At 44.5% G+C, this 12,917-nt stretch overlaps 1 protein-coding gene across 1 annotated transcript in view; it reads left to right on the forward strand.

The window, feature by feature from the left end:
- The first annotated feature begins 7,387 nt into the window (after positions 1 to 7,387).
- Positions 7,388 to 12,917, forward strand: part of Piwil2 (piwi like RNA-mediated gene silencing 2) — a 52,908-nt gene continuing 47,378 nt past the window's right edge. Inside the window, exons 1-5 of the mRNA XM_052191009.1 lie at positions 7,388 to 7,579; positions 9,815 to 9,902; positions 10,029 to 10,167; positions 11,122 to 11,328; positions 12,031 to 12,141. Coding sequence (XP_052046969.1) covers positions 7,388 to 7,579; positions 9,815 to 9,902; positions 10,029 to 10,167; positions 11,122 to 11,328; positions 12,031 to 12,141 — 737 coding nt within the window. The remainder of the gene's footprint in view (positions 7,580 to 9,814; positions 9,903 to 10,028; positions 10,168 to 11,121; positions 11,329 to 12,030; positions 12,142 to 12,917) is intronic.

The raw sequence follows: 12,917 nt of genomic DNA on the forward strand, positions 1-12,917 counted from the left end.
ATAGAGGAGCCATGTTCCATATGCACAAGCTGCTACTGCATAGACCCAACCGCAACCTCACACACCTGTAATCCAAACTCTCAGGAGACTGAGGCAGGAGAGTTGCTGTAAGTTGAAGGTCAGCCTGAGATACATAGTGAGTTCCAGACTAGTTTTGGATACAATGCGACTTTATCTTAAATGACCACTACCACCACACATACACATGAAATAATAATGGGGAAGTCGGGCTGTGCACATACTTCACCTGGTAGAGCACTTGCCTTGCATGCACAAAGCCCAGGTTTGAGCCTCAGCACTGCATAAACAGTGTGACAATACATGCTTATAATTCTAGCACTCTGGAGGTGGAGGTAGAAAGTTCAGAAGTTCAAGGTTAGCCTCAAACTCAAGGCCAGTCTGGGACACAGGAGCTCTATGTGTTACTCACAAATACATGAAGTATTTGTGTATTGGTAAGGGAGATACGGCAGAACATGAGATCCTTGAGTTTTTCTTGTGAGTTTTCATTGCTGTAGAAGCCAGGTGGTGGCGGCACACACCTTTAATCCCAGTACTTGAGAGGCTGAGGCAGGTGGACCTCTTGAGTTCCAAGCCAACCTGGTCTACAGAATAAGTTCTAGGACATCTGGGGTTAACTGTCTCAACAAACAAAACAACAATGAAAACAAAACATATTCAGTAGAAACAGTCAAAAGGACCTTAAAGATCACAGTCCAGGTCAGCTGACTCAGTCGCTCTGGATGTGTAGTGCAGGAGAAAGATGAAGGGGAACAGAGGTGTCCACTTCAGAACAGAGAAAAAGCAGAGGCAAGAAGGAGATAGGTGAACTCTTTCTTCTTGTTGTTCTTTAAAATATTTGCTTTCTATGTGTGAATGTTTTGCCTCCATGCCTAATACCTGGAAGTCCAGAAGAGGATGAAACTGGAGTTGTGACACACCATGTGGGTAATGGGAATCCAACTTGAGTCCTCTGCAAAAGCAACAAGTTCTTAACTGTAACTGCTGAGCCTTCTTTCTAGTTCCAACACACCCCCAATGGCCAACTAAGAGTGTACTGTTACGAACTATCCAACTGGCCATATTAGAAATTAATTCTTTTTCTTTAATTTTTTTATGACATTTAGTGTTTGGGGTGCACACATGTCACTGCACACACGTGGAGGTTGGAGGACCACTTGTGAGAGTCACTTCTCTTCTTTCACCACGTGAGCCCTTGGGATCTAAGCCCTAGGCTTAGATATAAGCATCTTTACCCACTGGATCATCTCACCATTCCAGAAATCAAATTTTGAAGATGAATTTGATGGGGACCAATCCTATCTAAACTACAGAGAAAGGCATTTTGGTCCCCGGCAGATCTGGTTCCCTCTTGTGACTCCGGGTTCTAGTGAGGATGAAAAGGGGAGCTGGGAAGAAAGCCAAGAGAACCAAAGGGATGGTTATAGTCCAGCAGCTGGCAGGCTTGAGACCCAGGAAGATCAGATGTTTATATTTGCATCTGAAGACAGGGAAAAGCTAATACTTCTGTGTGAAGGCTGTTAGGGAAGAGAAAATGTTTAATTGGGGGTAATTCAGCCTTTGGTTTTGTTCATGCCTTTAATAGAGTGGGTAAGCCAGGCCACCTTAAAGCATGTCACTCTGGTTTACCATCTGTAGTTCTCCTCCTCTTCCTCTTCTTTCCTTCTTCCTCTTCTACCATCCTCCTCCTCTTTCTCCTCCTCTTCTCATGAAAAGGGTTTTAAAAGTGTGTTAACATTTATTTATGTGTGTGCATGTGACTGGATACCTGCCATAGTAGGCACTCAAAGATCAGAGAACAGCTTCTCAGGAGTCTGCTCTCATCTTACACCATTAATCCCAACCGTCCTTTTATACGTATGGGTGTTTTGTCAGCATGTATGTCCATGTACCACATGTGTACATGTGTGTAGTTCCCAAAAAGACTAGAAGGGCCAGAAAAAGAAGTATCATATCCCTTGGGACTGGAGTTACAGACACTTGTGAGCCACCGTGTGGGTGCTGGAAATTTCACCCATGAGAGGACATGGGACTGGAAGCACAGCCGATGCTTTTAGCCACTGAGCAGTCTCTCCAGCTCTAACTTCACCATTTGGTCTCTGGCACTTGAACTTGGGTCATCAGACTTGGCTGCAGGAGCCTTTGCTGCATGAGCTAGCTTGCTGGCCCCAGTAAGTTTTCTTTTAATTTTGTTTTAGAGAGCTCTCCCTCCTCAGCCCCAATGCGTAAGGATTGCAGTTGTGTGACACACACCCATGTTGGCTTCTTCTAATCTCTGGTCCACTTTTTGATTTTGATGCTGTCTCTTAACATTTTATATTTTTATTCTTTTGTTTGGACTCATTTATTAACACCTTTTATGTGAGAGTTTTGGGGACCTGGCTATGGGTGTGTTTCTCCTGAGAAGATTTATATTTACTTCTTCCTAAGACATTGAAGTTATATGTCTACTTTAAATGAAATCCTCTCTGTAGTTTCTAGGTCAGCAGAGTAACATAATTTCCTGTGCTCAGTCTTGCTATGACTTATGCAATCTTATTTTCTGAACAACAAAGGTGAATTCAGAGTCCATGGTTCTCATAGGACCACAGAATTTGACACTATAAATGTCTAGGAAGAGCTGTGGAACCATTTTCTTTTCTTTTGTTTTTTTTTTTAATTAGATATTTTATTTGTTTACATTTCAAATGTTATCCCCTTTCCTGGTTTGCTCTCTGCAAACTCCTTATCCCATCCCCCCTTATCCTATTTTTTAAAAAGATTTATTTATTTATTAGATGTATATGAGTATACCATCTTTGTCTTCAGACACACCAGAAAAGGGTTCCCATTATAAATGATTGTGAGCCACCATGTGGCTGCTGTATAGACCCATTTCCATCCCTCGGTTCTAGAGCCTGACAGGGTTCTGACTTTTCTGTTATATCATCTGTGGCTGGAAAAATGGCTTAGCAGTTAAGAATACTGGCTACTCTTCCAAAGGACCCTGGTTCAATTCCTAGCACTCACACAGCAATTCACAACTGTCTGTAGTTCCAGTACCAGGGCATCTGACAACCTAACACAGATAAACATGCAGGCACAACACCAATGTATGTAAAATAAAAGTAAATCATTAAAAAATATATTATCTGGGCTGGAGAGATGGCTCAGTTGGTTAAGAGCATTGACTGCTCTTTCAGAGGTCCTGAATTCAATTCCCAGCAACCACATGGTGGCTCACAACCATCTGTAATGGGATCAGATACCCTTTTCTGGTGTGTCTGAAGACAGCTACAATGTACTCATATACATAAAATAAATAATTAAAAAATATTTATCATATGTTCTTTACTTCAAAATACTTTATCTCAGCAATATGTGTGTGCTGTTTTGACAAATAAATCGCTGCATATATTTATGGGGATACAATGGTTTAGATGGGTAATGGTTTAGATGTATTTCATTGTAGAATGATTGCAGTAAATTAAATAAATTTTTACCTCACTCTGACCCCACCGGCTCTGTGGGCATGCACATGATGAGACAGTGTGTGCTTTATAAGTGTTATTTTTTGGAGGTACTGGAGATTGTACACAGGACTCTTACATACATTAGACAAGTCCTGCATTTGTGTGTGCTTTTTAAAAATTGCTACCCTAAAAATAAAACATTTATTAGCAACTTTAGCACCTCAACAAGGAATATAAACAGCAAGAGATGTTGCTTAGCTTCAGAAACTATCCTAACAAATGCCAAAGGTTCTAATACTTCTCAACTTTATCTCCATTCCAAATAAGACTGGATTTTTTCCCTTATTGGTGGAATAGTACTCACAGTATACGGATGACTTGGAAGCACTGTATGAAGCTACCTACTCTTGGTTCAAAACTGAAAATCTAAGGAACCCAACGTACAACCCTTGCAATGAAATCTTCTTGTTTTGGGTTTCAATCAGATGTGCACAAAGAACTGCTTCACACTTCACCCCAAAGACGCTGACTCTTTTCCTAAGCAACTGTTTCAATATGCAACGAGTGAATCTTTTCATGTAAGCTTTGGTCAGTGTTCCAAAAAGGATTGGGAGCTGGGGCTTTTTTAGAGTTGGAGAACAGTTTCCTTGTTTTCTGCCCACGGTGGTGTCTTTGGTGCACCCCTCAGTCAAGGACAGGGCAAGTGCTCTACCACGGAGCAACTGCCCTCTATCAAGCTGTTATTTACCAATTGCTCCTTAGAGCCTTTAGGACAGAGCAGGTCCCTATCCACATGAGCATATCAGGTAAGTTTGTTTATGGGAGCAGCCCACCGAAAGGGATTCAGGGCCACCCTCACGCCTCGAAACTCTGTTTAAAATTATGCCCAAAACTTCTAACACGGGTTTGAAATCAACCTCCACAGAGCTAGACCGCATGAAAGGGCGAGCCAATGAAGTGATAGACTCTTTTGAGTGACAGGCTGTTTGGCCAATGGGCCGAGCCCTTGGGCTGGTGGGGGGAGCCCTGAAAATCAGGACTTGGGGCACGTGGTTCATTCCAAGTGGCGGAGGAGGTGGTGGTCTGCCTAGGCAGGGTGCTTCACTCGAGACTCGAGGCCAGGTGAGAGGAAGCGACTCAGGTGTGGCTGGTTGGGAGGGTTAAAGGCGCTCTGGTGCAGGCTCCTGGGCGAGCAGGGCGCTCTCAGCTAGGGCCCTCCCACCCTCTCCTGCCCACGCCCCTCCCCCACAGGCACGAGGTGGCCTGGGCGGGGTCAGGGTGGACTGGAATTCGTTATTCCAGGCCGAGTGTGTGGGAGGAACGCAGGGCCTGGAATAGGAGGGAAAGGAGGTGGCTCGTGGAGAGAGAGAGAGCGCTCGCTCCGGGGCTCAGTGGCACAAGACCTAAAAAGAAATCTAGGCAAGACCCGCTGGCACAGTCCACTTGGTGGAAAGGTACTTTGCCGTCGTGGACCTTGGGTGGGATTTGCTTTGACGGACTTGGCCTCGGGTTAGGCCTGAGGCCTAGTGCCCTTGACCAAAGGGCGCACGTGGAGAACTGGAGACGATAGGCCTGGTCTGGGACCCCTCACTGCATGGCGGGCGTGGGAGATTTAACCCAGTGAGAAAACCCGCCCGAAGGAAAGGCCTTCTGGAGGAGGCGTCCAATCTGTGAACAGGATGATAGGAGGGTAAAAAGGATTCCAGAGGTCTGTGCTGTAACATCACTTCATATGTGCCAGTTAGGTAACTGACTTCTAGATTCTTGGGTAAGGCTACGGTGGTGTCACCAAAAATGCAGGCTACTGGGAGCATTTATTAGCAGTTGAGGAGTTGAGTATCCGTCTTCTTTTTAGGCAAGACTGGATTTCCTAGCTAATAATGCTGCCAGGTTTTCGAAAGCTCAGAAGAGATTCTGGGATTGGAGTGTAGCTCAAAGGTCTAATGCATGCTTGACATACATAAGGCCTTGGCTCTGCTCCCCAGCACAAGAGGGAAAAAAGGAAGAAAGAAAAAAAGATTCTTCAGGGAATCAGGAATGGGTCAGGGCAATGAAAGAACTCTTTTACAGAGTTCTGACTTGAACTCCATAAATTATTAAACGATTTTGAAGAGGCCTGATGGATCTGAGACTTGAGCTAGGCTCAGGAGCTCATCCCTAAGTTGTCAGGGGAGGGCAGGAATTCAGTGGACCCCATGAGAGCCAGCAAGTAGTGTAGACTCAAAACAACAACAGCTTTGTTCCCAGGAGACCTCAAAACAAAACAAAACAAAAATCTAGAAACCAAAAGCAACAACCACAATAACAAAAACTAAAGATTCAGTAAAGCAACTAACCCCAATAAGTTGAATGCAGTTATAGATGGGGGGGGGGGACTGATATAGGAGAAAAAACAAAACCCAGATGTTTGTTGACAATATTTTTATAGCATGGAGGTGTTAACTACAATAGAAATCATCCTCATATATAAAAATTGTTCCTTTCTCTAATAGATGGATGGTTCCCTGAGAGGTTGTTTAGGTAGAGAAACTCAAGGAGCTTTGGTTAGTGGGAGGTGATTAGAATGTTGTTAGCCCAAATAGGAGCTTTCGTGGGACACAGGAGCTTATTCCTGTAATCCCAGAACACAGGAAGATTGCAAGTTCAAGGCCTGCCTGAGCTATACAGCAAGATGCTTTCTCCAAAATAAGCCAGGTGTGGTAGCACATACCAGTTATCCGGGCACTTAAGAGCCCGAGGCAGGAGGATTGTCAGTCGTTCAGGGCCAGGTAGGGCTCCATAGCAAGACTCTGCCCTGCCTCTAAAGAAAAAACATTGTTTTTCTTCCAAGACAGGGTTTCTCTGTGTAGCCCTAGCTGTTCTAGAACTCTCTCTGTAGACCAGGCTTTCCTTGAATGCAGAGATCTGCCTGAATCTGCTTCCTGAGTGCTGGGATCAAATACCTGCACCATCAAGAATTATTATCATTATCAAAATTATTTTTTGCTTTAAAAGAGAAACCTTCGATGTGAACCTGTTAATAGGAGACTGGCCCTGTCACTGATCTGACTTGGCCGATCAATCTCCTCTATTTTATGAATCTGTTTTGGAAGAAGGTAAAGGTAAACAGTGGGGATTGCATGTTTGTTTGTTTTTATTAGTCCTTGGAGAATTTCACCCCTCTGTGTTACGATCATACTCATTCCATCCCCACACCCCTCCCAGGCCCACCTTCCTTCCCTACCTGCCCATCTTTGTGTCTTTTTTTTTTCTTTCTGGTTTTTCGAGACAGGGTTTCTCTGTGTAGCCCTGGCTGTCCTGGAACTCACTCTGTAGACCAGGCTGGCCTCGAACTCAGAAATCCGCCTGCCTCTGCCTCCCAGAGTGCTGGGATTACAGGCATGCACCACCACCGCCCAGCCTCTTGTTTGTTTTTTTAAACACCCATCAAATCAGATATGTGCTTCTCATACACTCCTGGATGTGTGGCCTTTTCCTGGAGCATGGTCAGTTTGCTAGAGGCTACACTGATAAAGAGAAATGACCCCCCTCCTGCTGTCAGTTGCTAATATTAGCTCCTTGGCAGAAGGTGGGACTTCATGTCCACCTGTCCTCCCCATGCTGGGAGGTGGTATGGCTTGAGCAGTAATCACTTTGATTACAGTAAGTTCCATTGCATAAGATGAGAGAAGTGGTGCCTACTGTCAGGCTGAGAACCTGTGATGAGACCGGCCCTAGGGTAGACTCTGTTATCTGCTTAATGGACATAGTTTTAAACTGACTCCTGATGAAGTATTACAACCATAGATTAATACATCTCTCAACTCCCATCGGAAAAGATTCTATTTACAGTAGATGGTGACTTTTTAATCCTTTGAAAATGCTGGCAGGTAACGAATTGGAAGAGAACCAGCAGTCATTTCTACAGCTTCTCAATGGATCCTGTCAGGCCGTTGTTCAGGGGACCCACTCCAGTCCACCCATCTCAATGTGTTCGGATGCCAGGTTGTTGGCCGCAAGCTCCTAGACCTTTGGAACCAGCTTGGGGTAGGGCAGGACCTGCTGGCAGAGGTCTTGTGTTTAGAAAACCAGAAGAATCCAGCCCACCACTCCAGCCAGTACAAAAGGTAAGACCACTCAGAGGTCTTAGGGAACTAGAAGGCTGTATTTGAATCAAGGGCTGTTATTTTTATTTTTTTGTTTGTCTTGACAAGTAGATGCATTTTTGTGGTCGTGCCATTCAAGTCCTAGAGAAAGTGCCTCAAAGTAAACACTAGATGGACTTGGGGCAGTTTTAAGGTTGGCTTCTAGCTTCAGTCTTCCACCCCTCGTTTCTCCAGTCTGCCATCCTTTCATGTGTATTGAACTGAAACAGAAGTTGCTGCTTCTGAGGGTTCGGATTGTTCTCTGGTTGGCTCTGTAGAATTGAGCACAGAAGAGAGCAGCACTGCATGTCCAGTCAGATGGAATGCTCTCGTCTGTCTGTAGCTTTTATTTGCTGGCACAACAGCAAGTGTTCAGGACTGCCACAGCAGTACATGGCATGTGTCATTGGATAGTGTGTAAGAGAAAAAACAAACAAACAGACCCCTCAGGATGGGACCAGGGATGCAGCCCGGTTGGTGGAGTACCTCTCCGCATGCACAGAGCCCAGGATTTCATTTCCAGCACCAGACAAACCAGATGTGGAAGCATGGATCTGTAATCCTAGTGCTGTGGAGGTGGAGAAAGGAAAATCTAGTTCTTTATTCATCTTTGACTATATAGCAAGTTTGAAGCCCGCCTGTAACAAAACCAAAATATAAAGACAAAATCCTAAACTTCTTATATCCTTAAATGATTTTTTTCTGTAAAATTGATTAACCAGTGTTCCTGTTCCCTTTTACCTTGGCTATACAGGTAGCTAAATAAACTTTGAAAAGAGCTGGGGAGAGGACTTAGTTGGGAAAGGACTTGTGTGTGAACATAACAGCCTGAGTTTGAATGTCCAGCAGCCATGTAAAAGCTGGCTCAGTGGTCCTCATCTTGTAACCCCATGTCTCTAATCCCAATGACTCGTACTGCGAGAATCCACAGACGCTCACGGGCCAGCTAACCTCATGTATGCACCAGCTAATAAGCAGCGAGAGACTGGTCTCAAGATGGAAAACAGGGGCCTGGTCTCAAGGTTGTCTTCCAACTTGCATATACCCGCTGTGACACATATGCTGCCAGTCACACACTAATGCACAAAGATAGAAAATAGTTTTTAATTTTTAAAATTAAAATTAAAATTTTTTAAATTAAAATTAAATTTAATAATAAAATCAACCAACAAAACAAAAACTGGAAACTGAAGAGATAGCTCAGCAGTTAAAAGCACTTGCTGCTCTTACACGCACATGTTAGTTTATAACAGGCTACACCTTCAGTACCAAGGGGTCTGATTGATGCCTTCTTCTGACCCTCACAGAGCACCAGCACATATAGTGCATACACACACACACACACCACACATGCAGGCAAAACATTTCATACATATAAGATACAAAAAATTTTTTTAGAAATGTAATTTACTGGATGTAATGGAGCACACCTTTAATTCCAGAATTAATGATGCAGAGGCAGATGGATTTTGTGAGTTTGAGGCCTGCCTGGTCGACATAGTGAATTCCAGGTCAGCCAGAGCCACATAGTGAGACCTAATTTCAGATAAAAATTAAAGCCTGGAAAAACACAACTATTTTTTGTATTTTATTATTCTAGATATCAATTAATAGATTTTTTGTTGTTTATTATTATTTTTATTGTTGTTGAGGCAGGCTTTCTCTATATAGCCTTGGCTGTCCTGTGAACTCACTGTGCAGACTAGACTGACTTGAAACGCACAGAAATCCACCTGCCTCTGTCTCTTGAGTGCCAGCTGCAGAGCCATCTCTCCATCCACTTAAATTTTAGCACAACTACATTTAAAGTCTAATAAGATGTGGTAATAAGTGTTGAAAAAATATGAAGTATTTTTCCATTTAAAAAAATTACTACCTTTGCATTTGTTTTCTATGTACATGCATGTGTATGCTCGTGCGTTTGTGTGTGTGTATACTTGCTACAGCATGTGTGTGGAGGTCGGGAGACAACTTGTAGGAGTGGTTCTCTCCATCATGTGGGTTCCAGAGATCAAACTCAGGTTCTCAGGTTTGGCATCAGGCCTTAGTATTTTCTCCCATTACTGCAGAATGATTTCACCAGCTGATAGCTCTTGTTCATCTCTTATTCATATAACATTGGTAGGAGTTGAAGAAGGTGATTTTCATTCAAAAAGCCATTGTATGTAGAGTTCTAATCCATTTCTTAGGATAACCTTAATAATTATCTTTCTCTAGGAGTCTGTCGGTTTGGTGTCCATGTTTCGTGGCATGGGCCTTGACACAGCATTCCGGGCCCCTTCCAAACGAGAAGCACCTCCTTTAGGTACGTAGTCGTCCACTGGAAATGTGGAGGGATGTGTGGTTGCTTAGTTCCTGTGTCCAGTGGTCTTCAGAAACCTAACTGCAACATGCTCAGCTCACAGTAACAGCTGAGGTTTGACTCTTGCAGGCAGAGGAGTACTAGGTCGAGGCTTGTCTGCTAACATGGTCCGCAAAGACAGAGAAGAACCCCGTTCCTCTTTGCCTGATCCTTCGGTGCTGGCAGCTGGGGACAGCAAGCTGGCAGAGGCTTCTGTTGGTTGGAGTAGGTGGGTAAAGTCACTTTTGTCCTATAACCTCAAGTGTCGAATGCAGAGAGAGTCTCTGAGACAGGCGGGTTCCAGATGAGTATTTCTTAGCTAGGCATCCATGGTGGTGTTTACCAGGAAGAGCTGCTCAGGCAGTCATTGCGAAGGAACAGTAGTTCCCTCTGTACACCTCAGAGCCTCACTTGACCTGTCACAGGTCCCCAGATAGTAGATCTGAGTCACATTCCCTCAGTTCTGCCTAGGAAGGCAGCTCTGAGTGGGCATGCCGAGAGTGGCTAGTGAATGGGTCATTACTTCAAGAGAGTCCTACAGTTGAGCTTGGGCTCCTGCAGGCATCCCCTCCAAGAAAAGAATGGTGGGCCATGGCTGCACACATCAGCCTCCTTGGGAGTACATGTGCCCTGTGCCAACATGGTTGTCCAAGAGGACCTGGAAAACAGTTTTGTAGAGGCTTTCATGTCTCCGACCTTAGAGCTATCTCCAGTCTAGGCTCCAGACAGGGAAGCCCCAGGGCTGTAGCCAGGGTTCACACTGGCCAGGTCATCATGTCCATCTTCATCAAACTTCAGAAGAAGGAACATTTCTCTGAGGCTCTGTGTAGAGCCAAGTTCAAGTTCCCTGGCAGAAGATCCTCACGTCAAAGAAGACCCATGTTTCACCAAGCTTAATGCAGATGAGTTTGAAGACATGGTAACTGAGAAAGGGCCCATCATGGATGGCTGTGCAGTGCATCAGGACAGCTGAGGGGTCCCGATACACCCCAGCAGTGACCCCCTGAGCAAGTGATAGACCCTGCACTCCTGGGGGCTTCTCTATGTTGTCCTGCACCCCACCTAATCATATTCATTAATTTCACATTTAATTTTTAAAAATAAAAGGAATGGTACACTTGAGGTGATAGTCTAGGTGTGGTGCAGACTAGAAAAGCCCCAGTTTCTCTCTTTCTTATTTCAGAATGCTGGGAAGAGGTAGTTCTGATGTCTCTTTGTTACCACTGGGAAGAGCAGCCAGTAGTATAGGCAGGGGAGTGGACAAACCTCCCAGTGCCTTTGGCCTCACTGCTCGGGATCCCCCACGGCTGCCACAGCCTCCAGCTCTGTCTCCAACTTCACTGCACTCTGCCGATCCCCCTCCAGTCCTGACCATGGAACGAAAGGAAAAGTGAGTTAGGATCACCTGGCCTGAGGGAGGGGTGGCCAGGACAGGGCTGCCTGCAGCCTGCTCTGAGCTGCTGCGTAGAAATGTGGATATGTTCTAATCACATTGTTCTGGGGTGATAGGGCTGGAGTGCATTTGCCTCTGGATAGAGGGGAGATAGATGAAGAGATTCCTGAAGAAGTGCAGTAGGTTTAACAGTGAATGAACAGTGGGGTGTTTCCAGTAAGCAGACTCACAGCTTGTCACTTCCCTTTCACATGAGATTGACAGTTCTCTGTCGCGTTGAAAATAAGGAAGTCACCTAGAAGGAATATCAATGACACCTCATCTCACTCTGTGGAACAAATCCTTTGTTCTTAAGTAGCTGGCCTTGTTTATTATAGTGACATTTGTTGAGCAGCCCAGATGACTTTGCTATGTAATTAGATGTGGTGTGTTGGTATATCTTGACTCCCAGTTTGTGTATCTTTGAGTTAAGTGGAAAACATTTTTTCCAGTTGATGGGGTTGCTTAGCTGGTTATTGGGGTATATGATGTGTTTTGTTTTTAATGTAGTCCCAGGTGGCCTTGAACTCCTGGGCTCAAGGAATCTTCCACCTTAGCATCTAGAATAGATAGAACTAAGTTGTATATTATCATTCCTGGCTTGTACTTTGTTTTTTTCCCCCTTTCTTTCTCTTTTTCTTTCTTTTTTTTTCCCCCCAGAGAGCTTTTGGTCAAGCAAGGATCAAAAGGAACACCTCAGTCTTTGGGATTAAACCTCATCAAAATCCAGTGTCATAATGAAGCAGTTTATCAGTATCATGTGACTTTCAGGTGTGTACAGCTGTTTTTCTCCCTTGTGCATTCCAGGGTAGGGATGGTCTACATAACTCAGCACTCCTCTGAACTACCGACTATTCTCCATGCAGTAAGCCTGTACCCAAGATTCTGGGAGGAAGACCTTGCTATTCATGTGTGCTTTGGCTCTTTTCCTAATTCGGGTTTTGATTTAATAGGTTCAGACTTGTGGTATGAAGCTAGAACCGGATTAAATGTGGAGGTCATGGGCTGTAATGTCAGGGCCTATGGCTTGCATGGCTCTTCCCATGTCTGTGCTTCCCATGTTCTTCGGGCTGTACTGATGCCTGAGCAGGCTTCACACGTCCCGGGCAAGTGCTCCACTACTGAGCAGCACCAGCTCCCTTCCACCACCTCTTGGCTCATCTTTGTAATTTTTTATTCCTTTTATTATACTCTCACCACTTGTATAAGATCCATAACTCAGAAGCCTGGATCCTCCTGTACATGTATTATCATAATCAACATTAGTGTCTCTCCAGTGACAGTCCAGAGTTAAACTCAACGGTCTGGGGCTAGAGTGCCGAGCTCGCTTCCCAGCGCCCTTCTCGGATAGCTCACAACCAGCTGTAAGTCCCGCTCCAGGGGGATCTGACATCACATCTGAACGTAGACACATTCACATGCAAATGATTGAAAGTAGTAAAATAAATCCTAAAAAATAAACTCAGCTTGAAATCAAAGGAAAGAACTTTAATTTTATACAAACATTTTAGGATTTTTTCCTACTTTTGAAGTGTGAGGGTTCATAG

The sequence above is a fragment of the Apodemus sylvaticus genome, chromosome 8 (assembly GCF_947179515.1).
Source record: "Apodemus sylvaticus chromosome 8, mApoSyl1.1, whole genome shotgun sequence".
Taxonomy (NCBI): domain Eukaryota; kingdom Metazoa; phylum Chordata; class Mammalia; order Rodentia; family Muridae; genus Apodemus; species Apodemus sylvaticus.